The sequence below is a fragment of the Phyllostomus hastatus genome, unplaced genomic scaffold (assembly GCF_019186645.2).
Source record: "Phyllostomus hastatus isolate PE091 unplaced genomic scaffold, TTU_PhHast_1.1 phas_contig_148, whole genome shotgun sequence".
NCBI lineage: Eukaryota > Metazoa > Chordata > Mammalia > Chiroptera > Phyllostomidae > Phyllostomus > Phyllostomus hastatus.
Genome location: NW_025333607.1, coordinates 15,338,911 through 15,365,514, shown reverse-complemented (window position 1 = coordinate 15,365,514; position 26,604 = coordinate 15,338,911). Strand labels below are relative to the sequence as shown.

At 49.0% G+C, this 26,604-nt stretch overlaps 1 protein-coding gene and 1 long non-coding RNA gene across 3 annotated transcripts; one reads left to right on the top strand and one right to left on the bottom strand.

Annotated features, from left to right (window-relative positions):
* Nucleotides 1–776: 776 nt before the first annotated feature.
* SLC30A10 (solute carrier family 30 member 10) lies at nucleotides 777–26,458 on the bottom strand. Of its 2 annotated transcripts, none has more exons than XM_045818128.1 (4): nucleotides 25,890–26,458; nucleotides 9,033–9,110; nucleotides 4,254–4,493; nucleotides 777–1,989 (listed from the first exon to the last, which is right to left on the bottom strand). In XM_045818128.1, the coding sequence occupies exons 1-4, from the start codon at nucleotides 26,335–26,337 to the stop codon at nucleotides 1,487–1,489; spliced, it is 1,269 nt and encodes a 422-aa protein (XP_045674084.1). In that variant the 5' UTR covers nucleotides 26,338–26,458; the 3' UTR covers nucleotides 777–1,486. The 2 variants fall into 2 exon arrangements, with proteins under 2 accessions (XP_045674084.1, XP_045674077.1); XM_045818121.1 differs by lacking the exon at nucleotides 25,890–26,458 and adding an exon at nucleotides 9,753–10,532.
* Nucleotides 11,947–15,260, top strand: LOC123805507. Its single transcript, XR_006783316.1, has 4 exons — nucleotides 11,947–12,081; nucleotides 12,370–12,743; nucleotides 14,577–14,716; nucleotides 15,127–15,260. It is a non-coding gene; the product is annotated as an uncharacterized LOC123805507 (long non-coding RNA).
* Nucleotides 26,459–26,604: the final 146 nt, after the last annotated feature.

Here is a 26,604-nt window from a genome sequence, read left to right as displayed (position 1 = left end):
AAATTCCCTATCCTACTGATGACAGTGTCTTGCTTCTTTTCGCCTTGGTGCTCAAGGCTAAGCCACATTTTTTAAAAATAGTGTTTTGCTGGGAAGTGTGGGTGCTTTTTCTGTCACCAACCCAGCACTTCTGATGGATACTGAGCAGGAACCCAAAGCTTAGGGTCTAGGGGGCATATTCTGTCCACTTTGCAGCCCATCAAAGAAGATTTTAGTCCTCTTTCGAGGTACCTCCCATTTTCTCACAGGCTATTTTGAGACTGTTCCAGTTAAAATATTGCTGCCTGTACTATTTTTTAAATACACAACAGATGCTTCTCCAGTACCAATATAGGCCAGTTATGGTTAAAAAGTCAAACCAGAGTTGAATTTGGTAACATGGGCCAGAGACATAAAAGTGTAAGCTCCTCAAAACACAATAAAGTCAGCGAAGAAATTCCTTCTCATTTCTCCCTTTTACATATAGTTTTCCACCAGGCTACTAGTTGGCAACCGTAATAAATACTTAAAAATAGGTCTAATTAAAGAAAATTCAGTCTAGATTAATTTGGGGGTGGGAATGAGTATTCAATGTCATATATTTGTCTAGCCCAGAAATGGTCATTTTCTCTTGGTAAATGCTACCTAGATTAATGTGATCATCTAAAAAAAGACTCCAAGGAAATCTGGACAAATGAGTAGGCTGTTACTAAGCAATCAATGAAAACTGAGTCCCAATGGACTGACTCTAAAAGTGTATAAATCCTCGTGTCACACTTAAGAAAATAGAAATATTCTTATAGTGCCAAGTGAAAAAAGAAAAATGTTTTATATATTTAAACATTTGAAACACCCAGTTCACAGTAGAAAGTAAACATTTTTTTTTCCACTTCACAAAATGAAATGGTCAAAAAGTATTTTCTTCCTGGCCTCGCCAACCCCCAATAAACTCTCCTTCCTCTACTGTTCTGAGATTATGTTCCATCTGAATGGGCACCCATTTTACATTTATTTAAAAATTAGTTGAAGGGAAAATGGCCACAGTGATGAGACTATTTTTTCCTCTTTTATAATCTTCCAGTGGCACGGGGAAAAAGCAGCCATTACGGTTCCTAAGTTTCTGCCGCGTACTTGGCCATGAGCTCTGCTGAGAGTCAGCTGGAAGTTCCAGTCGGTGTCAGACAGACACTTCTTTGAGTCCTGTGCCCACACTCACTGAGTCCCAGCCTCACCTCTCCCTGATACATAGACACACGAGTGCAGGTGGCGTCAGAAAACAAAGGAGCAAACTCGAACTGTTGACGAGCCGCGTGAGGCACCCAGGATCCTGTACAGGGTCACCTGATCGGTCATGCAAAAATTAATAGTCAGTCGGTGAACATCCCAAAGAGCCAGCCCCTCACTGACCCCAGACAGGGCGCATCGTGGGCGTGGTCAGCGCCTGCGACACACCCGCCTCTTTCCACGAAGCGCCTCCTCTGTCCAGGCTGCGTGCGGGGGTCCCAGGTCAGAAATGCGTGCTGTTGGCATAACACCGGTCCCCCTGCGTTTTGGTAAAAGCTTGTTGTCCGTGACCACTCACACAGCCACCCGAAGACACATCAATAACCGCGTCCGTAACTTCTCCTCTACCGAGGCCTCCCCCCCGGGACGTGTCTGGCGGGGCACAGCCGTTGTGCTCCGCAAAGCCGTTGACGTGCGCCAGCGGCAGCGCGGGCGGCGGGCAGCACAGGAGCTTGGCGCAGCCCTTGGAGACGCAGGGCGCGCTGCAGAGCGACAGCAGGTCCTTCTGCTCCGGGGGCTCCTGCGGGTCGCAGGTCTCCAACTGGATGGTCACGCTGTGGATGCCCGCGTGGTGGAAGATCTCTCGGATTTTTGTGCTGACGTCCTGGTATCGCCCGTCCTTCTGACACTTGATGTGCAGGGTGGCGATGACCTTCCCGCTGACGAGCTCCCAGACGTGCACTTCGTGAATGCTGCGGACGCCCGGCACGGCGGAGAGCTTCCCCACTGGAACGGGGAAGAACAGACGACAGCCCGGGTGAGGGCTAGAAAGGGAAACACGGCCCCACTTTGGGGACACGCGGTCCCTTTCAAGCGTCCCCACCAAAACGATGGATGTACTAAGAATAACAGGAAGCACAATAGCCTCACCTCCACGAGTCCATTTCCCCATCACCTCCTTTCTCCTCTCCGAATTCCTCTACCGAACACTGCTAGCCCGTAACAGGCAATGCGAGAAAATACGTTTAACAACAAGAGCAGCAAAGGCCCAGGGTTGCCGGGTTCACGAAGGAACGGGCACACGGGTGGGCAGCAGTGGCCACAGAAGGCGGGGAGTCTTTACTAAAGGGGATAATGGGGTCATGCAGACCTGAGACCTTCGCCAGCGATCCCAACACTAGGAATTTAACCCACGGGAAATCACCAAATACTCATTTACAGGAACTGTTTGGGCAATGCCCTTTGTATAAATTTAAAAAATGGGAACAATGAGGAAATAGTCAAATCAACTCTATAATAGAATATGATACAGTTGTGAAAAATTAAGTTGCATATTTAAGGATAGGAGAAACGAGCAAATAGTTAAACTACATATATGGCATGACCTTTCTTTTTTTTTTAATAAAACATCAGTGTATATACACCAAAAAAAATATTTTTAAGCAGATACAGGCCTGTTTTATTGAATGATTGATACAAAAATATTGAGAAAGGTCATTTCTGGGCGGTAGGGTTAGGAGAGAGTGCTCTTCTCTTATTCAGGCTCTCCCATTCTCCCCACACGGCCCTGAGTTCAAGTGCAGACACACGGGAGTGAACAGTGATTGTGGGCACAGGCCCTGCAGCCAGCCAGAGTCTGAACCCCAGCTCAGTCGTGACCTTCAGTCACTACCTGCATGCCCTGGGTCCACTGGCCTAGCCCCGCCCTCTGTGCCTGGGTCCCCTTATCCATCAGCTAGGAATGATAAAGATTGCATTTCACTGGGTTGTGTTCAGGATTATGATGAGTTAATTTAAGGAACGCGTTTAGAATACCCAGCATCTGGCAAGTGCCATAACAGGGTTGCTGTTGGGATCACTATCTATGTTTCACAAATTTCTTCTTACACCCACTCTGCCCGCACCACTGAGCTCAGGGCGGGCGCAGGGAATGGAGGCTGGTTACCTCGGCTCTGTCCCTGGAGGCGGCCAGAGAGCTGACCGCACCCACTGCCCCTCAGAGGGAGAGTCCACTCACTGACACTGCCAATGAAGAGACCACCGCCAACGACAACCAAAAGGAAGAAGACCCCGGCCAAAGATCGTAGGAGGAGCCAAAGTTGACAGCAATGGCTGGACCGGCTGGTCCCAATGCTGCTGTCAGCAGAGGGCCCCTGGGCTATGACCTTCACAGAACAGTCACAGTCTTCACAGGGGACCGGCCAGGCATGGCCACACAATGAATTAAGACCCATTTATATCTAATTTCGGGTATTTTTCCTGAAATAAGTTCTTCCAACTCCCAGCCTCACGGCTTCGTAGTGGATGGGGCCCTACTTCGGGTCCACCGGCTCCACGGTTCCACCATGGCAGGTGGAACCACAGCACACCTGCAGGAAAAGGGTTTTTCTGTAGAAACATAATCTCCACTTAGAAACACCAGACATCATGTTGCACCTCCAGTTCCTCCCCGACATCTGGAGAGCGCCCCTTCAGAAATGCCACAGAGTCTCTGAAACTCTGACCCTCGGATGCACATAACTCTAGTGAGAGTTTGACCTCTGTCGGGGGAGAGCAAAAAACAAACACACACAAATAAACCCGCCAGGGTTCATTATGGAATGAGGTCGTGAATGACCTGCATGTAAACGCTGTCCCTTTTACAGTGCTGGAAGAGACACGGTGTGTTACGTGCCCCTGAAAATCAATGAACTAGAGAGCAGGATCTAGAATTCCAGCAGCCGTGGTTTCAGGAGGAGGAGAGGGGCCTTACTGGAGAGAAAACGAACCCCTGACGTGAAGGTAAGTAGCCAGGACTGGGTACTGCCTGAGCGCTACGTCCTCCGAAAACGTGCGGTTGCGTCGAGGCACCATGCGGTGTGAAGGACTTTTGGCTCCTGGAGCCGCGGGGCATCTCACTACGCTCCAGAACAGGTGACAGGGTGTCCGCTTCCTGTGGGGGTGACTAGTTTGGGGTGCCTGAAGCAGACCCCGCTCTGCAGGAACGCTGGCCCGAGGGCCTAAAGGACGGCAAGTGTGCAGGGGTTCCAGACCACACTCGCCCGACTTACTCAGCTCTTCCATGTTGACCCCTTTGGGGACCATCTGCAGCAGAATGATAGCGGTCTCCTTGATGAGTGGGAAGGCAGATGACAGGATGATCATGACCATGGCGACCGTCAGGCTGGGGTCGATGTAGCACTGCCAATTACACGGGTCCTCCTCTCTCAGGGGCCGCACGTAGAATATGATGGCCGTGATGACCACCACCACTGACCCCAGCGCGTCTCCCATCACGTGCAGCAGCACACCTGCCGGGAGAGAGCGAGACCGCTAGCCAGAGCGCAGGTCCGAGTTGGGGGGCCCTGGGACCCTCGGGGACTCGGGGTCCCGCGTCTGTGAAGGCCTGTGGCTATTTGTCTTCTCTTGGGTTGGAACAGCAAGACGGATTCCAGTCTCTTTAAAAAAATGGTAAATGTTTTTGCAGAAAACAGAACCCCAGGCCTCTGAGAATTGGGAGTGGGGACCGGCCTGGGACAATTCTGAGCTGCAGTCGCCTGTAGGAAGAGGGACTGGGCCAGGTCACCGTGACTCATGGCTGCCACCCAGCACCCTTCCGAGGGCACCAAGCTGGAGACCAGAGGCTGCACAAATGATTTCTTCTTCTTTCAGCCTGTACTTTTGATCGGTTTGAACGTTTTTAAGATGAGAGGGAATAGGAGATGTCTTTTATGTTCTGGGTCCCTTTGCCCCTCCCCCATGTGCCTTTGCCACCTTCTCACTCAGCCCGTGGTCATTTAAACTGAATTTTTAAAAATATTTATTGATTTGAGAAAAGGAGGAGAGAAAGTGAGAGAAAGAAGAAAGAAAGAAAGAAAGAGAGGAAGGAAGGAAGGAAGGAAGGAAGGAAGGAAGGAAGGAAGGAAAAAAGGAAGGAAGGAAGGAAAGGAGAGAGAGATACATTGATCTCTTGCTCCACTTCTTTATGCATTCAGTGGTTGCTTCTTGTACGTGTCCTGACTGGGGATCAAACTCGCAACCTTGGCACATTAGGACAAAGCTCTGACCCACTGAGCTACCTGACCAGGGCCCAAACCACGTCTGGTTTAAGAAGTCCTCAAGAACAGGGACTCCAGCAATGTTCCCACTGCATAAAGAGCCAATAAAAGAAAATTAAAATTCTACAGATAATAAAAATTGCGGATGCCTTTAATGAAGGAGGCAGTTTCTGGAGGCTTCTCTTCAGCCCCTTTGTGATACTGGAAACATGCAACCCCGGCAAAGAAGGTCCGGAGGTCCAACTGTTTGCTAGACACAGAGACTGCGATGCAATGAACTAAGTGACAATCTTACGAGAAGGATGATACACAATCAACACCAAGAATTATTTTTTTATAGAAAGCAACATCTTAAGGACTCTCTGAGGTGGCTGTACTTTCTATTTTACAAATGAGGACATGCTGAGGCTACTTATCCAAAGTCACACAGCTGGGAAGTGTCGGAGCAGAGATACAATTCGGGGTAGCCTGACCAGAGAACCATCATGCAGCGGAGTCCTCGATTCTAATGTCAGGTTTTCCTTCTGAGAAATCTCATGGTTAGCCCCTGAGGACCAGTGTTATAAAATACCTTCCAAATTTATTTCTTCCACCATCCACAGTAAGAACCACACGTCACATCCCAGCACGCACAGAGAGAAACAACTGGACCTCACGCTGGACGCACGCAGTAAAGGTTTCTGAGCAGACTCCTAGAGACAAGGAGCTCATCTTGGGAGACGACTCAATTGCCTGATGAGGCTCCCAAGGTAGCTTTGCAAAGACAGGACACCCCTCATGCTTGACCTTCCCTTGCTGTCTCTAGATAAGAACAGAACTCAAAAACAAAAAACTGGCATGTATCACGAACGAACAACTAGACATCAGCTAGAATATGATGCACGACCCAGCACTTGGAGAAGCTGCTGTGCTGCTGAGTCGGATGCAGAGCGGAAGCGCAGTTGGTTAGCTCTGGGCGTTGGCAAGTGGTTACGGAGGAAAGGAGAGGCCCTTCTCATCGGGGAGAAAAAGGAGAATTAGAATGAAAGGCCTCGCCAAAGGAGATTCCTTTTCAAATGGTGTCGGGATTGCTCCCCCTTTATTTATAGTTCTACAGACACGCCAAGGGCTCGTTGTCTTTCTGACATCCTGTTGCAACCTATTTTAAGGTAGCATGTTTGACCCCATTAAATAAAATCGATCACAGCCAAGCACGCTGACAAGAAGTTTTAAAGAAGTGAGCTCTCATGGCTTTGCAATTGGAGATGGAGTGCGTTTCTTAGAAGGCATTTTTTACATTTTATTGGAATGGGAGAAATAGTAATGCAACCCAAGAAACAACTTTTGTTCACAACAATCCCCATCAGATGCTTGCTCCCCTGCAGATTGGGGGAGGTCCTGCTTTCTGATGCCGCAGCTTACATGTCACGCATGTGAGCGTCCAGTGGACTGTGCCGAGTCCAGAGGCGGGGTGAGCTCCTGGGGAGGACCCCGGACAGCAGCCCTGCCTCTGGGACCCCGGGAGAACAGCGAGTGGGGGTGAATCTGAAAGGCACCAGACTCCCTGGACCCTGTTTGCTCTTCTGTAAAGGGGAAAGGGGAGAGTTCTTTTTCCCCGAAGGCCTTCCAGCCCTTTCTCTGAATCGTGACTCCAAGAAAAGGACACTGGACTCAAGGGAAGGCCAGTCTCCCACCTCGCCTGAAATACGGGGTGGCTCCTGCCGGCCAAAGCATAGGCGCTGAGCTCAGCCTGACCCAGGCGGCCGAGCTGTGAGCCCAGCAATTCCCCTCGCCACCTGGATGCCAGCCTGCCCGCCTGGTGAGACTGCTGCCACCCTAAGTGACTCAATCGTGCCTATGGCCGCGTGCGGAGCAGGCCCCGCCATAAAAATCTCCGCTGCTTTTCCTCCCGTGGGCCCGAGCACCGTGCAGACTTTGTCTCACACCGCCCAGGAAGCAGACATTATCATCCTCGTGTTGAAGAGCAGGCCATTAGAGGCTTACAGAGGAGGTCTCGGAGCTGTAAGTGGCAGAGCCAGGACGCAAACTCAGCCAGTCTGAGCCCACCTGTCAGCCGCTCCACCAGGTGTAGTAAGGCATCTCACCCCTGACGTTTTTCTACCCAGGAGCGAGGTCGTTTTTAGACTGAAAATTAGTGAGATTATTATGTTTCCCCTATGCGATGCTTCCCAAACTAGGTCACACTGCCTATTGGTACCTGTTCTTAACTCTTCTCTGCCTCTCTCCGAGTACTGGCCCTGTTTCTCTGTAACGTCAGAATGACTCATGGACATAACGTGCTTGGAAAGGTTAAAGCACTAGGATGGTGAGCGCGATCTTAAAACCTACAATACACGTTCCTTAAACAGAACCTAAACAAAAGAAGATGAAGAATAGCGATTTTTTTTATTGCAGGTTCCCTTTCCAGAAAGATTCACCACCGAGCTCTTTAGAAACTCCCTGTTGTTGCAAAGTATAAGATTATGTAACCACTACGCTGAAACCAAGACAAACTCATATCGAATGTAAATGTAACTGAAAAAATAAAATGAAAAAAAAATAAAAACAATGGGTGAGGAACCAAAGATCTTAGAGAAACTTTCCCAACCCCTGAGAAGAGCAGGTCATCTCATGTCCACTAGTATCACTAGTATCCAAAATAGTATCACTGAAGTCCTACCTCGTTTAAAATCCCAAAAGTATTAGGTAAGCTCAGTGCTTTCATTAGCCCTGGTTGCTCTATGGACAATAAGACTATACAGCTAACCGATGTCAATTCATTATTTAGAAATGTCTATATAGTCTGTGTTACTCTAAAAGCTTTCCCTTCGTTGATTTGATAATCACCATTCTTACTACAATAAAAACTAAGTAATTAAATACAAAAAAAGAACCCCCCCCCTGCAGTTAAGTTTCTAAAATGAATTCATTCAGAATTTTTAGGAGCTCGTATGTTCTTGTCATTTTCTGATTTTCCCTGTGGATCCCTCCCGGGTATCACTTTGTAAAATAGACGTGAGACTCAAAAATAAAGATGTCTGCTGGACGACTAGATTTTCTTTATATTATTTCCATCTATGCCGACTATAGTCTCCCCCAAACCATCTGAGGGTAAAGGGTAGCAGAGTCCATGCTGAAAGTCTCAAAACCAAGGTTGGGGATTGACCCAAAGCAAAGCAAAGTGAGTGCCCCAGAAACGGGAAGGGAGGGATGGCAGACACAGCGTTGGTGCCCGGGGAGGACTGCGCCTCTGGACTCCCTGGGCTGACCTTTGCCCGGTGCCCTGACCTTTGGCCCTTGGCAGGGGAAGGCTGTGGGTGTGCCTCCCCAGAGTCCCCACTGCAGCCCTGGGAGTGGCGATTGGAGTCCGGCAACAGACCCATCCCGGAAGCAGATTTTTGGCAGAAATGACCGAGGCCATGGGGGCCCTTCAGCGATGCCACCTTGGATAGCGGACCACCTACTCACTTCCCACCTTTACCAAAAGGATATCCAGTCAACACAGGCTGCATGTTTTGTTAGCAATGTCCATGCCTGGGCAAAAGCTAGTGAAATGGGGACAGGCCACTGAGCTGGGGAGGGGGTCCTGGAGTGAGCAGCGTGAGCGTGGGTCTGAGTGGAGCAAGGGTCAGCCATCAGCAGCGAGCGTCCCCCTCAGAATCGATGCTGCGATGACGCAAGGGGCAGGGGCAGAGTCTGTGCGTGGAACCTGCCTGCTCGCTAACACGCCCCCTTCAAAGGCAAACAGCACTCGCAGCGCAGCCCATGTGCATCGCCGGGCAGGATTCCCCGGGGGCCCCAAGTCAGCCCTACCTCTGATGTTCAGGGCTTCTGACTTCTTCTCCTTTTTTATCGTCTCTTCTGGCTCATTCTGGGCGTTCAGGGGGTCACCTGCATTCAAAGAAGAAACCTTGTGTTGTGCATAAGTTCTACAAATAAAAAGAACCAAGGGTCTCAAAAAAAAAGGTTCATTATTTCAAATTTCTCCTAGCTTATCAGACCCCCCACCCACATATACGTTCACACACAGAGCCAGGGACTGCCCCTTGACCTTAGCCTTGGAGCCCACCTTTGAACTTCATTCACAAATCTCATACAATTCTAAACCAAAAGAGGCAGGCGGCACCCCCGAACCCCTAACTCCCAAGGGGACAGGATGGGCAAAGGGGGAGGGAGAAAACAGTGTAAATAGCCTCTGAAGAAGGGGGGAGGAGTGGGGGGAGCGCTACCTGTTGCCCAATGATAACTGATTTCCAAGGAAATCAATACTTCTGTACAGAAAGAATGGGGGGAAGGGAATACACACAAAGCAGGCCCAAGGATCCAGGAGAGAAAAAAAAATCGTGGGGAATAAGAGAAATCGTGGGAAATATGTTGAGTTAGCAGAGGAGGAATAAAGCGGGACTACAGAGGAAATGGATTTTTTTTTTTAAGCCGAGAGGAAAAAAGGGGGCGTGGGAAGACTGGGAGGGGACCGCGAGAGGCGAGAGCAGGGGAGGACACAGCGGTCCAGAGGATGCACCCGAAAGGCACCTGCTACGTTGGCGAACACGATCGCCCCCTTCCCTGCGGTCTTTCCCAGCGAGGCCACGCGAAGGGTCGCGGCAGAGTCTGGGTGGGCACCGCCCTGCGGCCCCGCGAAAGCGCCGCCGCCAGCGCCGCCCTCTGCCACCTGCGGCGGGCGGCAGCGGCGGCGGCGGCGGCAGCGAAAGCAGGCGAGCCAGGAGGCGCAGTCCTGGAAGACGAGCAGCCCCACCACGTTGACCGCCAGCCCCAGGGCGCCGACGATGAGCACCAGCTCGGGGTCGTCGATGCGCTCGGGCCGCACCAGGCGCAGCACCGCCTCCACGAAGATGGTGAAGCAGAGCGCAGTGAGGAAGACGGCGTTGCTGAGCGCGCCCACCGCCTCGGCGCGCCCGTAGCCGTAGGTGGCCCGGGAGCCCCCCGGGGCGCGGCGCGCGATGTAGCCGGTGCTCAGCCCCACGCACAGCGAGATCAGGTCCGACAGCATGTTGAACGAGTCGGAGAGCAGCGCGATCGAGTTGCCCAGGTAGCCTGACACCAGCTCGGCCACGAAGAAGATGACCGTGAGCACGAGCATGAAGATCAAGCGACACGTCTTGCCCGAGTAGCGGCCCATGTTCCCGCAGTGCGCGCACCGGCCACGACAGGTGGCGCCCCCCGACTCAGTGGAGCCCGGTACCCGCCTCCCGGCCTCCCTGCCGCCCAGCGCTGGGCTCTTTATAAGGTGGAGACAGAGCGCGCAGTCTCCGAGTCTCCGCACGGCCAGAGTCTAAAGGACTGGGCCGGGCGGCCGTATCTACACGGACCTTATGCCGCCTCCGCTGGTGGCCTCCTCCCCTCCCTCGCGTCCCAAGCCACTCTTGGCCGGCAGCCAAGAGCCAATGTCTATCCTTCTAGGACAGAACTGGGCACAGCAGGGAGTTGCTGCGAAGAGGGAGTGTGTCTGGATGTCATTTCTCACGGACCCCTCCCCCCACCCCCAACCAAGCGCACATGGAATCCGCCCAAAGCCTCACCCCCTTCTCCAGTCCCCTCCATCACCAAAGCCCCGCCGACCCTTAGAGATAAGGACCTTGGCCGCCGCGGGTGTGATCGCCAGAGCGGACGTGCACATCTTTTTGCCTACGTGCCCAGACGCTGCTTGCCTTACAGAGGACTTATTGCCTGGTAAGGCCTGGGCGTCCTCACCTGGCCAGCCCTGCCCTTGGGGCACGTCCCGCTTTGCACTTCCTGAAGTTGGAGCTGACCCCTCACTCAGCGGTCCCACCCCACGACCACCCTGGAGTGACTGTCTATCCTCTCTGCTTGCTCCCAGCCATCCTAAAGCACACATTGTCGTTTTGTCACTCCTTCTTGGCACAGTGTCATCATCCCTGTCCCCCCCCCCCCCCCGCACCCTTTAGGATCTTCACTCACAAAGCCTCCTCTCCCCGGGGAAGCACAGACAGCCCCGGAGGAAGGCACCGATCACACTACTGGGAACGTGGTTACCGCCGCCCAGCACCCAGAATGCAGCTCTCCGCGGGATGCACCAGTCCCCTGGCCACCAGAGAAGCCGGGGCAGGCCTGCTCTGTGCGCTTGTATCACTCTCCACTCGAGAGAATAATCTGCCAGCCCCTGTGAGCCTCACAGCATGACCTGACACTCGGGTCAATCGACTGATCCCCCATGAAGGTTTATTCCAAACAGAGTCTTTGGTGTTGACAGAGGACGTGTTCCAAGTGAAAGCTGTCCGAAGCAGAAGAGGATCCAGGACAGTGAGAGAGGCCCAGGAAGGGGGCCTTTGGGGAAGGGTGTTTGCTCTTGGTCAGCTTAGGGAGTGGGGTGGGGGGGGGGGCTTGCAGGTCTCTTTGTTGGTGTGATTTTGTGTAAACTTGTCTCATTCCAAAATTGATCTGAAGGTGAAATCTGGTGAGTTCTATTCTCCCTCCCCCATCCCCAACCCCCGAACGTTCACCATTCCTGCAAAAAACACGTTGCTTTTTGGCTTGGAAATGACCACAGATGTCGCACTTGAAGAAAGCACAGAATCCATTAGCAGAACGTTCTAATTCCAGCCCCATTCATTGCCTTAGCCTTCTAAAGCGTACCTGTGTCTTTCAATGCTCTCTGCAAAACCAGCCCTGATCTGAGGGCGCCACCATTCCCCAGGTAAGCCTCCACACTCGGCGAGCCTGTGAAACATGCCCTCTCCCGGCCCCCAGGAAAATAGCCCTGCACGGAGAACTTGAGGAAACTGATCATTTGGAGCATTCTCAAAACATCAGTATTCAAATGATCGATACTTTCAAAGAAGTAAGGAGAGGAAAGTTTTGAAGACGCGTAGCCTGGCGCAAGGTAATCTTAAGTGGGTGAGCAGCTATTACAAGACAGTAAACAACAGCGAGCATTAAATGGATTAACAGGCACGCTGGAGGCACTCAATAAATGTCAGCCACTTATTTAAGCAGAAAAATCTGACCTGACAGGAAGAAAATAAAAGTGCAGGGTGAGGAGGAAGAAAATGGGAGGGAGAAGGTCCAGAGGTCCCCGTGTTATCATTGGCGTGTTAGCATTATTACAGAATATGTGTAAGAGAATTGCCACTGAATCACAGGTGACACTCTCTAAGTGATACATGAATAGGTGAGCCAGGCGCTGCCCCTTCCCCAGTTCTGGCAGACGCGGCCTTCAGACGAAGAAAGCTCTGAGACATGCGACGGGACAGCTGGCACAGCAGCCAAGCGAGAGAGGAAGGCCTTTGGGGACGGACCTGCCTGAGGGGCTAAGTACCCCTGCGGATGGTACTTCCTTGTCATTCACACGATGGGAAGAAAAGCCCAAGGTCAGCAGAACTGCATCTTGGCAGAGGACAGACTCCCCCAGAAGCGCAGTGGAGGCAGCCCAGGAGGAAGCTGGGAGCCGCCCAGGGCTTGCTCCTGACTTGAAGAATGGCCACGGGTGCCAGCAGAATACACTCAGGGAAAAGGTTCTGAGGTCTGTCCACGCTGTCCCAAAAGGTAAGATTTCCTTCGTTTTTATGGCCAAGTAGGATTCCACTGTCCAAATGAACCACAGCTTTTTCATCCACTCAGCTACTGATGGGCACTTGGGCCGCTTCCAAATCTTGGTGATTGTAAATAATGCTGCAGTGGACATAGGGGAGCTTATGTTCTTTCCAGTTAGTGTTTTGGGTGTCTTCAGCACCCAGCTATTCCACTTCTCAGGAGGTCATAATGCTAAATGAAATAGGCTGGTCAGATAAATACCATATGATTTTACTTATATGGGGCATCTAATGAACAAAATAAACTAACAAAACAGAAACGGATGCACAGATACAGAGAACAGGCTGGCAGCTGTCAGAGGGGAGGGGGTTAGGGGGCTGGGTGGAAAAGGTGAAGGGACTGAGTAAATAAAAAAATACCTCCTAGACACAGACAGCAGTGATTACCAGCAGGAAGGGGGGTGGGGGCAGGCAGGAGAGGATAAAGGGGGGGCAAATGGTGATGGCAGGAGACATGACTTGAGGTGGTGAACACATGATGAAATATACAGATGATGCATGAGTATTATAGAACTGAACACCTGAAACTTATATAATTTTATTAACCAATATCACCCCAATAGAGTCAATAAAAATCAATTTTAAAAAGATGTTTTGACTAACTCTGATTTTATATATAAAATATAAAATGATATGTACATATTTATCTATCTTATTTACTTATTTATATTTTATAGAACTGTATAAATATTTATATGTAAGCGTATATACACTACATAAATACTTATATGTGCATAAGTATGACTTGATGAATTTATATAATATGTAACACAAATTATATTGTAGTATTTTGTCCCTCAAACTCTTTTAGAATCCATTAACTTTAGGAGCTTCTTACCTTCCAAGACAGAGGCATAACAAGTGAAAAGAAATGGTAAGGTCATGGTCAAGACCACTTTGAAACAAACAAACAAAATGTGCAGAGGACCTGAATAGACACTGCTCCACTGGGGACATACAGATGGCCCATAGACTATGAAAAGATGCTCAACGTCACTAATCATCGGAGAGATGCAAATTCAAACCACAGCGAGATATCATCTCACACCTGTCAGAATGGCCATCATCAATCAATCAACAAACAAGCGCTGGTGAAAATGAGGAGAAAGGGGAAACCTTTTGCACTGTTGGTGGGAATGCAGACCGGTACAGCCACTGTGGAAAGCAGTATGGAGAGATCGCAAAAAATTAAAATTGGATCTTCCTTTTAACCCAGTGATTCCACTTCTGGGAATATATCTGAAGAAACCCAAAACACTAATTTAAAAGAGCATAAGCATCCCTATGTTCATTGCAGCATTATTTACAAACACCAAGTTATGGAAGCAGCCCAAGTGTCTATCAGTAGGTGAATGGATAAAATAACTGTGGGACATGTACACGATGGAACACTACTCAGCAGAAGAGAAGAGAAGGGAAGGGAAGGGAAGGGAAGGGAAGGGAAGGGAAGGGAAGGGAAGGGAAGGGAAGGGAAGGGAAGGGAAAAAGAAAAGAAAAGACAAGAGAAGAGAAAGAAGAAAAGAAAAGAAAAGAAAAGAAAAGAAAAGAAAAGAAAAGAAAAGAAAACTCTAAGCTTTGCGACAGCATGGACGGACCTGGAGAATGTTACACTAAGTTGATAATAAGACATTATCAGAGACAACCTTTTTCACCCATGGATAGGGCTGGACAGGTTTCTAATCACTGAACATCTGTTCTTCTTACAGTCTTGCAGTAACCCTCCTCCCCTCTGAAGCTCAGAATGGCATATACACTTCATTTTCTGCTTTCTGCCTTTATTTTTTAGAGAGGGGAAGGGACATGGAAAAATATCAATCAGTTGCCTCCTGTGTGTGCTCCGACCAGACTGAACCTGAAATCCAGGCGTGTGCCCTGACCGAGAGTCAAACTGGCAGCCTTTCACTTGGCAGGATGACATTCAACCAGGTGAGCCACACCGGTCAGGGCCCCTTTCTGTCTCCAAGCCTCTCTTGCATATGGGGTCTCTGATTCTCTGATGTATGTGGAGTTCCCATACGTGCTTAGTTCAGTTTGGTCGTTTTCTCTTGCTAATCTGTCTCTATCAGGCCAGCCAAAGGAATCTTGAGGGTAGAGGAAAGTTTCTCCCCGAGCCCGAAGTTTGCAACTTAAGGAGCATTGAAACTTTGCAGACATGAGATATTTCTGAGTTCCTGCAACTAGAAGGGAAGGGCTGTAGTCTGAATGCGTGCATCCTTCCCAAACCCCTGTGTTGAAATCCTAACGCCCACAGATGGTCGTGTTAGGAGGTGGGAACTTCGGGGGTGATTAGGTCATGAAATGGACTCCTCGTGAGTGCGATTTGTGCTCTTACAAAGGGGAACCCTCAGAGCTCCCCACACCCCGTCTGCCACGTGAGGACACAGTGAGGACGCTCTGGCTATGAACCCGGAGGAGAACCCTCACCTGACCACATCAGCACCCTGATCTTGGACCTCCAGCTTCCAGAACCGTGAGAAATAAACTGTTTATCAGCCACTCGGTCTGTGGTATTTGGTTACATCGGTGCAGACGACAAAGGTAGGAAGCAGGGTGTGCATTATGCTTCCATGTGTATGAAGTATAGGAGTCCGAGTTGCCCACTGTTGAGTGCATGGAGCAACAAAACGACAGCGATTTTTATACGGCACCAGAGCTGACGGCTCTGGGCTGTTCGATAGTTTGACTGTACCAACCGATGTCACGTAATCTGGGGTCTGGTCTGCAGGCTCCCCACGGTCCCCAGATGACAAGGGCAGTCCCAGACATTCAGCCACAGGGAAACCCTGTGTATGCGGTGTGGAGAGGGAGCAGAGAGGGAGAAGGTGAGAACAAGCACATGAAAGGGGACAGAGCTATTAGGAGGGAGCAGGGGAAGGATTCGAGGCAGGACTGGGAATGTAAGAAACATTCATCGTCCAAAATCCCTCGCCACTTACTGATAGCATTTGCGGCGGAACTCCTCCTGCTCGGTGAACGAGAGAAAAGAAAAGTCAGTTTTGGACCATTTCCAATCCGAATGGAGACAAAAAAGCACTAGAAGTTACAAGAAATAGGGGAACTCGCCCTTGATGGTCATTCTAAACCCAGTCAAAGCTTTAGCTTTAAGTCAAGTCCTACGTCATCTCATGATTTACTAAAAGCTTCCACAAAACCAGCAGAGCTCTTCACTGCTGGGTTCGCCTTCCTTTTTAGACGACATGAAAACGAGAGAGGCCATGTGCCAGAGACATGGTGGGAATACTTGTGTGTTGGTGCGGGATGTTAAGATACAACCTATAAGTAAGTACTTTCACCTTTATCTGCCGGAGGCACTGGGTAAACTTCTGGGGTAAGTCATGGGGAGACACAGGTGTCAGAGTCACTCGGATGTGGGATGCAGTCCTGGCGCTGTCTGTTACTAGCCGTGGGCAAGTCACTTCACTTCCCTGAGGTCTGCGCTGTCCTGGAGAATCTGGAGGTAGAGATCCCTCCTCAGGCTGTGGCTGTGAGAGCCAAAGGAGGGAGCATGGTGGGGGGGGCTTGCATGGTGCCTTCTTAGGCAGATGTGCAGGCACTGGGTCAGTCCCTTAGCTTCTGGTGCTCATCCTTCTCAGAGCTATTGCTGACTTCTAGTCCGCAACCTTGTGGAACCCCCTTCACAGTTATTTAGGCTGACCTATTTTCTCTCTTATTATCTCTTTCCCCTTGGTTCAGGTCATCTAATTAGCTCAGAATTAATTAGCTGTCAATTAATAAAACAGTAATAATGTGAAATTGTGATTAATAAAATACAATATTTCACAACTTGAAACTCCTAACTTCGCAGCTATCACAAATACACTTCTCCGTCCAGCAAGACTTGATCGTCTCTTGTTGCATGGCGGAAGAGTGGAGAGGACCAGGGTAATTGGACCAGGAGACATCACTTCATCATCTTCATACAAGGAGGGGCCGTGTTGAACGGTACTACGAGCTCTGGAGGGGCACTAAGCTTCTTGGCTTCTGACAGTGAATGACTGGACAAGTTAGGTCCCTCACTGAATTGCTGAGCCTTCATCTCCCAACTGCTCAAATGCCAATAACAACCTCACACGACTTTGCACATGGAGATGTCTTGAGCATCAAATAAGATGATGAAGATGCACACACACAGACGGATAAAAGGCACCGTTAGTGTTGTGAGTTTGAAGCCATGCGTGGCTTCTCATTTGACTGACTCATGCTTTTCTCCTGCTTATGCCCTTTGATAGTAGCAATGCCCGTGGTTTCTTTGAGCAACCTGATGGATGTGCAATTTTCATTTTAACCCACTTGTATTTTTCACCACCGTGGCATTACTGTGGTTGTTTATGTAAACATCCCCCAGTGTATGTCCTTGTGCCTGTATGGTTGCTCACTTTTTGGAGAATAAATTCCTAGAAATACCAAGTCAGAGTGTGGGTATGTAAAGCTGTGCATAGTTTGTCAAATTGCCACCTAAGTATATTGTACAAATTTATATTCTATCAAAAATGCATGTGATTGTTTTCTTCACTTTATTTTCCAGTTGTCTGTTGCCAGTGGATAAGAATGTAATTGATTCTTTATATTAACTTTCTACCCTCTGACTTTGCCAAGTTCATTTATTAATTTTTAGAGTTCCTGGTATGAACTCTAAAGATTTCCTGGTAGTTTTGAGGTAAATAATCATATCTGCTAATAAAGACAATTTTATTTTTTTTCTTTTATCTTAAAAACAAATGTATGAAAGTTCCATTTCTACTAGGCTTCTAACATCACTAGACCATGAGTTCTTGAATATTTTTTAGGGGGAAGAGTTAACCTTATTCAATGATTTTTTTCCTGTTGGTTTTCTCATTAATATCCAAAACATTTACATTGTATTCTGCATCTAAAATTCTGAATGTGGCCCTGGCTGGTGTGGCTTAGTGGATTGAGCGCCAGCCTGCGAAACAAAGGGTTATGGGTTGGATTCCCAGTCAAGGCACATACCTGCGTTGCAAACCAGATCCCCAGTAGGGGGCGCACGAGAGGCAACCACACACTGATGTTTCTCTCCCTCTCTCCTTCCCTTCCCCTCTCTAAAAATAAATTAATTAAATCTTTAAAAAAATAAAATAAAATAAAATAAAATTCTGAATATGCTTTGGCCATAGGTCTATCTTTAAATTGGTATACTGCTAATAGTCTTTTGATACCATGGCTTTCAAATTCATAAAGTCATCTTGATTCATATTTTGGTCACGTGAATTTCATTTATCGGCTTTTCTTCAAGAAGGGTTCCTGGGTTTTATGTATAATTTTTAATAATGTTTTTACATTGCCAATAATAAGTGAACAAAACTTAGATGGGTGTGAAATTCTTGGTTTCATGCTACATTTTATCTCTTGGGACAGCGCAGACATCGACTCATTGTATCTCGGCATGGCCCACTGCCGTGGAGAAATCCGAATGCGACCTGGCATTCATCCTCTGGTGAGTGGTGGGTGTTTTCTGCCCACGGCATTCTTTCTCTATGTGTGATGCTCAGAAAGTTTTCCAGGATGTACATATGGATTGTTCCATACCAATGTTCCCTTTCGATTTGCCATTTTTTATCTTTAGGTCAGGATCTATGCTTCTATTATATCTTTGAATATTTGTTTCTGGTACACTTGTCTGATCCGTGCCTCAGGGAACACCTAGTCCATAGCTATTACCTTCCTTGCAATTGCTTTAAATTCCTTGGCCCATTTCTCCAGCCTGCCTTCCATATCATTCGTTGTTTTTGACCGAGTGCATTCTGTGTCTCAGCACTTCCAATGTGGGTTTTCATTTCTGTAATATTTTCTTATCTTCTATTCTTCCCCCTAAATTCTGACAGTTCATGGTCATGATTTTACGTGAAAATTTCTTCTGTTACCTGCGTAATGATCATTTTGCCATATTTTTCTGAATATTTTTTCATCTGCCTTTTTGCTGATTCCCTCCTAAATTTTTGGATCTTCCCTGTTTGTTGAGCATCTCTGAGCGGGGCACTCAGATCCAACTCGGCTAAGTGCGTGGGACTCGAGGCGTAGGGTGTCTGGTGACTTCAAATCGGACACGTCGTCTCGGAGTGTCTTTCCCAAATACACTTCTTCCCGTCGTGAGAAGTGGGTCCCCCTGCGCAGCGGCTCCGCGGTGGTTCGAGGGGGAGCCTGCCAGCTCCCTGCTGTGCGCATGCGTTAAGCAGACCCTCCACTCCCCGAGCTCCCAATTTCTGCAGCGGCGCCTGCACAGCAGGGGCGCTCCTGGCTCTTTGTCCCGCTTATTCCCAGACGTTTGCCAGAAGCTGAGAGAGCACGGAGCATGCTCAATGAAACTCTTCTGGGCATTTTTTTTTTCAGTTTTGCCTTCCCCCAGAGAGCTGAAGCCTTGTCTGGGTGCACAGTGGGGCAACTAGGCGGGGCAGCTCTGCCCACCGGGGGCCTGGGAGGTCCCACTCTGCGTGAGTTTAATCTGGGATGAACTATTAAAAGCTCTTTGCTGCTATGCACCTAAACCATAGCCTTCAATGTCTGTAATGACACTGATATTTCATTCAACCAGCATCTATATCTCACCTATCAGTCGCTTCCAAACTCAGGAGAGTAAGAAAGGAGTGCAGGGTGGGGCTGGAGTAGGTTTACGGTTGTGAGTACTCGAATTACGGAGTTTATCCTTGTGTTATTGTTTATCAATTACTGTATCATTTCCAAGGCAAACGACTGTAAACCTACTCTGGCCCCACCCTGCATTGTTTATGAGTCCTGAAAGCCCTACACACTGGTGAGTTGGCAGGAACCTTGAGAAGGATAAAGGTGAATGGCAAGAGGCCAAAGTAACACATGCAGAGCGAGGCTCCTGGTAAGACCATTGGTTCTAAGGCTCCAGGAAGTTTTGACCTTGGCAGGTAGAGCAAGCAATTCCTCCCTGCGGCTGGCAGAGGAGTGGGTGTTGTTGTGGATCTTCGTGAGCGTGAGCTTTTTAAGACCCGATTGTACTGTGTTTCAGTCTTGACTGGGCAAAGGAAATGAGGAGAGTAGTTTGCGGTCAGAAACAACAGACACGCCCTGGCTGGTGTAGCTCAATGGATTGAGGGCCAGCCTGCAAACCAAACGGTCACCGGTTCGATTCCCAGTCAGGGCACAGGCCTGGGTTGTGGACCAAGACCCCAGTAGGGGGAGTGAGAGAGGCAACCACACACTGATGTTTCTCTCCCTCTATTTCTCCCTCCCTTCCCCTTTCTCTAAAAACAAATAAATGAAATCTTGAAAAAAGAAACCACAGACAGATTGAGCCAGGAAAGAGAATTTTCCTGAGGCTAGACAGATGCAAGAAAGGGGAGGGAGGAAGGAAGAAAATGCACACATTCCTAAATCATCTTTGAAGGGAAGGCGAGATTAGGTTAGGTCAGACTAGGGGCTGGGATACAGGGACAGCATCAGAGACGAAAAGGCAAGATGTGCAATGCTTGGCTGAAACCTGGAATGCACCAGGGAGCTACTGAAAGTCGCCCCCTAAAGTCTGTGACTACTCTCTGAAATAAGGGCACCCAGCAATACGGCAGTTTCCGCCCTCTGTCCCACCGTCGTATGCTGGGTGTGGACAGCAGGGCCTTCGTCCTGCAGCTCACAGGCCTCCGATGGAGGAGCCTCTCTGGCCCTGACTCTGAGGAAGAGGACAACATCCTACAGGAGAAGCTGGTGCCCAGGGGATGAGACTGGGGGTCTTGGGGTGCAGGGTGTGGCTTTGGCACGGGGAAGGGACTCGAACTGGGGCTGGAGGGCAGGCAGTGCAGACTGCTGGTTCCGAAGATAGGAGTCGGAGCAAGGAGGGGGCCGCTCTCTGTCCACTGGCCACTCGGTGGGCGCAGCCTCGTCTCTTGTCCCGCAGGGTCTTCCACAGGGCGGCCTTGATGACCCTTCCATCCAGAAGCGGGGTCTGCAGGCTCGACGCTCCTTCCCACTTGTCACTTGCTTGGAATCCAGAGACTCGGAGGTTGGGCCAGCAGGGGTGCTGAAGTGCCTGCCTTGTTGGAATGGACGGACACTCCCACTGGAAACTCTGAGCCGTCGTACAAGGTGTCCTGAGGCCACTGAGTGTGAGGAAGCCACGCCACGCAGAGAGGTCACGTGGGGGTGGTCCCGTCAGCAGTCCTGGACTCGGAGACCTGGCAGCGCGGGAGCCAGACCCGAGTGAACGCGCCTTCCAAGGAGGTGGCCTCCTGCCACCGCGTCCCCATCCCTGAGTCTTCCCAGGGCAGACCCCAGACGCTGTGGAGCAAACAGGCTGCCCGCCCCCCCTGCCCTCACCAAATTCTGGCCCACGGCGTCCCAAATATCATCATCTAATTGTTGTTTGATGCCACGAAATTCAGGAGGGTTTGTTAGGCAGTGACCGGAACCGGGAATGACCATGGAAGGCTGGTACACCTATACAACGCCCCATAGAATTTGGAACTATTTGGGAGGCCAAGCCTGGGAAGGTTGCCATGGACGCTGAAGGTATTAATTACTAGGTGAGCTTCGCAGCAAAGCCACCATGGTGGGTGCAGGGGTTGCCCGTGTCCTGTGAGAACAGGTGAAGACAAAGCGTTAGGACCCCAGGACGGGCGCAGGGAGAAGGAGACGCCCAGAAAGGGGGTCAAAGGAAAGAACCTAACAGTTCGACTTTGGGTTTAGCTGGAAAATGCCTTTCGAGTGAGATGGGCCAACTCAGAGGTGAGAGTCGACGAGGTTTGTTTGGACAACGGCTGCTTTTGGCAGACCCAGAAAGCACTGACTTCATTTCTCTCGCTGCGATGAAAAGAAAAAAAAAACAACAATCTATGTTGGAAAAATACATGTCTGCACAGAAAACAATGGCAAAGTCAAAGGGAAAAAGTTCAGCAACAACGCCGGCCTTCCATGTGGAAGAGAAGGAAGGGAACAACTTTAAGAACCTGATTAAACCATTAAACATTAACAATTCAGCCGGGCCTTCCTGGGAGAAGGATGCCGAGGAAGCAAAACGCCAGCAGCTCCTCACAAACGTCCGGACAAAGAGAGGCTGGGCAGGAGAACGTGCTCTCCGAGGCCCACAGCACACGGCAGCGCTGGGGAGACGTCTCCAGAGGGACGCAAGGCAGGTGCAGGGCCCCGGGACGAGCTTCAAACGCTCCAACCCTCACAGGCTCAGACTCCCGGCGGAGGCTGACCCTCAGGCTGGAACCAAGTCAGAGCGATAGAGACGTCTCCTGAGGAAGCTGGATTCACAGCCTGAAACAGCTCAGGGAAAGGGTCACCAAAAAAACAACAACAAAAAACTGAAGTCTAGAATGTCGTGGAAATTTCTAAACTCTCTGCTAGGCAGGAATATTGCAAATGTCACTCTCTGGGAAAGGGTGTGATGTGTTCACCAGATGCGAGCATAATCCAGCATCAAAACAAACATAATTTAAATGACATGGAAGGAAAAACATTTGGAAGAAAGAAGAAGGAGGCAGAGGAGGAAGGGGAGGAGGAAGAGAAAGGAGAAGGAGGAGAAGGACAAAGAAGAGAAGGAGAAGAGGAGGAGAAGAAAAAGAAATTTCAGATATCAATTTGTTACTTATAAATTAGATAAATGGAAAGCCAAGGAGAAGCAGCAGAGCAGATATTTCAGATGTAAACGTGTCACTGAAAAAGTAGATAAACGGAAAGCCTGATCTGTCCGTGACAGAGCCGCACACACAGCCAGGTACCTGTTCAAGTACAAGTCCAGGGCGTAGAGAGATCTATTAGTGACATTTTAAAGAAAACTCAAGCCTGGAAAATTATCAAAAATGTACACAAACATTAAAGAGACTGTGAACGCCAAGGAAAATCAAATAAAGTAAACAAGGAGGAGGAGAACGTGGAAATGAAGCAAATTTGGTCCCTAAACCCAGAGAAAGAAAAGAGCGAAGCCACATATGTCCCAGGATCTGAACCCCAGAAACGTTGTCCCCCACTCTTCCCTTCCCCAAACACCCTCACATCCAGACATCCAGGTTTTGGACTTTAAATCCATTGTGTTTGTTTTTTCTTTCAGGCTTGTACTATTTGCTTTTCTCGCTGTGCCTTTACTTCAGCCCCAAAGCTGCTTCAGCATCGCCTTTTGTGTTGGGGAGAATACCCACTGGCTAGATATTGACCTAACGCTCCCAGGCTCCCACGTCTCAGCCAAATAAACCTCCCAGGTGTTCTTTTCTCCCAGGGGTGTGTGTGTGTGTGTGTGTTTTAAATTTCCGGCTTGTCTGATTTGCCCATGTATCTATCTTACTCCGTGATTCCCCAGGGATGTTGAAAGTCCTAACTGTACATACAGTCGGTGTTGTTAATATTTAAAGTTCAAGGTCTTATTTGTTTTTGCTTTTCTAGGACCTCAAACACAAAATATAACTGGTGTCATCAATTCCTGTACCGGATGGATAAAGCAGAACAAGTAAAAGACCCACACAACCAGGGCAGACTGAAAGCTGGCCAAGTCACAAATTCTCTCTGGCCGGAGATTTCACAGAAGCAATGAGTATCTGCTGCTGGTCACTAAACCAGGAGGCACCACGATACTTTAGCTGAGGAGCACTTAGAAATGCTTTGAGCTAGGGTTCTAGACACACAGTTCTTTATCCTAAATGTAGGCTGGCTCTTTTGAAGCCAAGGATCAATTTTCCCTCATATGTTAAACTTCCTAGTATAAATCCACATGTATGGATGAATTACATTTCATCTTAGAATAGGAGGCAATTGAAATTGTATTAATGTAGTGTCGCAGGTTCGATTCCCAGTCAGGGTACATGCCTGGGTTGCAGGCCATGACCCCCAGCAACCGCACATTGATGTTTCTCTCTCTCTTCCTTCCTCCCTTCCCTCTCTAAAAAATAAATAAATAAAATCTTAAAAAAAAGAAATTGCATTAATGTTAGTTTTTGAGATCCATATAACCCAAATATTTACACTTTAAGCTTATTTGGTGATGGGAAGGATAGCAAAATGTATGTTTTAGTAAAAGTGATAAATATATAATTCAGACATAAATGCTAAGAAGGTAAGTAGCCATCCTAAAATTACTTGGAGGGTTTAAACACTCTAAAATTCCTAATAGAAAAACTCAGCAATACCTAAAGCTGCCAAAATAATAATGGTAACATAGAACATGGATCTTAAAGCACTAGCTATATGTAATAGTACTTACTACACTTAGCTATTTAAAGTAGAATACTATGCAGCATCAAACACTTCAACAGAAGATAGATACTTGGGAATTAAGACAATAGAAAATCACAAGTTCAGGGTGAAATATCTGTCTTCAACCCCCTGTTGTTACCTTCGCATGGCCACAAACAAGAGCCAAACTTAGGCCTGTCCAGTAATAACCGAAATCATAAAAACAGAACTACAGTTGTCTGGCAGCTTTCCTGCTGGCCGGAGAGTCAACCCCTTTGCCTAAATCGCTTTTGTTATGTGCAGGAAAGTATGTAAAGAGTAAAGACAAAATTAGAACTAAAGCCATAATGTATAAGGACATAATGACAGTGTATAGACAATTTAGTAAGGAGGACACTGCCATTGTCTATACAAAGCACTTGTTTGATGTCAGCTTTCTTACCTTAAAGTTAGCCACAAATACATACATATATGTATATCTGAATTTTATGATGTGGAACCTCAAGTAGTATCTTGTGATGACGGATAGAGACAAGGCGTAGGGGCTCACGTTAACTGGTTATTTTTGAGAAGATGAGGCCCTAATCAGTTCCTTAATTTGATTAAACACAGAGACTCTCGTTTCTCGTTTGTTCCTGTCTGTACTTAACCCATACCACAGGGACACATGCACTGTACTTAAAACATTTGGACGGAGACAGCATAAAGGACTACATCCAGCAGACATTGTCTACAGTAGCAGCAAAGTCAGGAAGAACACACTAAAAAGTGCATATGTCGACTCAGGCTCCCCAGGCACGTAAATGCCCCCAGGAGGGAGAGAAAACTGATCAGTATCTAAGGAGGAAGAAATGCTTGAGATTTCTTAAAATCCTGGTGAGCCACCAGAACTCCACGATCCTGGATTATCACATAACTCCCAGGCTTGCACTGTGGTTTTTAGAAAAACAGTAGTTATTCTTTACCAAGTGCCTATTCAATGCTCAACACTCGGGATCCCATTTAGTCCTGCGACCTGGACTCCCACGGGACAGGTGGGCGCACGGGTGAGTAATGAAACTGGACCCTCCCTGTGGGAGAGCCCAGGTGTGAGCCTGGTCTGCTGCTGCCAGCCAAGTCCCCTCCTGCCAGAGCTTTTAATATATTTTTTTAAAAAGAGTTTCTCTTATGGCAATTAAAAAAAAAACAACAACATGGTTCTATCTAATAATTCATCTTGTGGATTGATTGTTTTAGATTGAATGTTCTCTTCCAAGATTTAAAATTCCATCTTTGGACAGATGTGTGGGGCCCATTCTTAAGACCTCCCCAAAGACTCATGTATTCATAGTTTCCCCTTTTCTCAAATAGGATAGATTTCTATAATAAATGCACACAAGTATTTCCACCTACAAAAAGAACTAAGTTTACTAGATCATTTCCTTTTATGCCCCTCTCCATTTTACTTAAAATCCCTTGAATATATTCCTAAGAGTTTATCATCCTGCCCAATTGTTAATATTTTGCTCGACATGAGCTGGTTACCTAGTCCAGTAGTTTTTGAACATCTTTTACAGGGACACTAAAATATTATTTGCTTTTAATTCAAAGGCAGCCATGCCATAGCCGGGTGAACAAAAGTAACTAATTCAAAGAGGATGTTTCCAGTGCCGCATCTGCTTTCCTCCCCATCGCCCCCTCCGAGCCTCTGGTGACAGCGCCCCTCCTCCCTCTCCACCTGTCTGGACACGTTTCCATTCCCTGCCACTCAAAGTGAAAGGAGACCCTCAAGTTGGAAGCAGCCTGCCGCCGCCCAGCTCCCGAGGAACTTGGGAGTGGAGGCGACCCTGTGGCAAAGTCACCAGGGCAAGAGGAATCGGGGCCCCTCTCCTGAGCCCCCTGGGGAGCTCCCCCCGCCCCAAGGGACCGCAGCCACCGGGAGCGCGCCCGCCACACCCGCGCAGCCCTGTACCTGTGCCGGCGTCGCCCCCGGGCCCGTGCGCCGAGCAGTAGCAGCAGTCCAGGATGACATAGTTGAGCACATTGAAGAAGAGCCCGATGACTCCAGCGCTGAGAACCAGCAGCGCCGCCTCCGTCTTCTGCGGGTCGATGTACCTTTTGATGGCCTCCACCAGGATGCTGAACATCAGGGCCACGGCGAAAATGGTGTTGCCGAAGGCCCCCACGACGTCGGCCCGCGAGAAGCCGAAGGTGCTCCTCCTGTCCCGCGTGATATGGCTGGCCCGGAGGCCGAACAAGCCTATGACCATGGAGAGGAGGTGGGACAGGACGGCGAAAGCGTCCGAGGCCAAGGACAGGGAGTTGCCGATGTAGGCGACCACCAGCTCCATGACGAAGAGGAGGACGCTCACCACGCACATGAAGACCAGGCGGAAGGTCCTGCCGGAGTACCGGCCCATGGCGCCGGGGTCCCGGGCGGGCGGGCCCGCGTGCTCCCTGGGAAGGCTGGGCGCGCGGCGGGGGGCGCCGCTCCGGGTTCTCGGGGATTACAACTCCTGGAAACCTCTCTCCCCTGCAGCCTTTCCGCGCCTGTCAGATTTGGAAGTCAGCTTTTATAGGCTGCTGTAAAGCCATAAAGCAGTTGAAAGGGCAATTAAAGGAGAGATGTCATGTGAGCTGGGCCTGTGGAAAGGGAAGTCAGTCGCTCGGGACAGGGACTGCAGGTA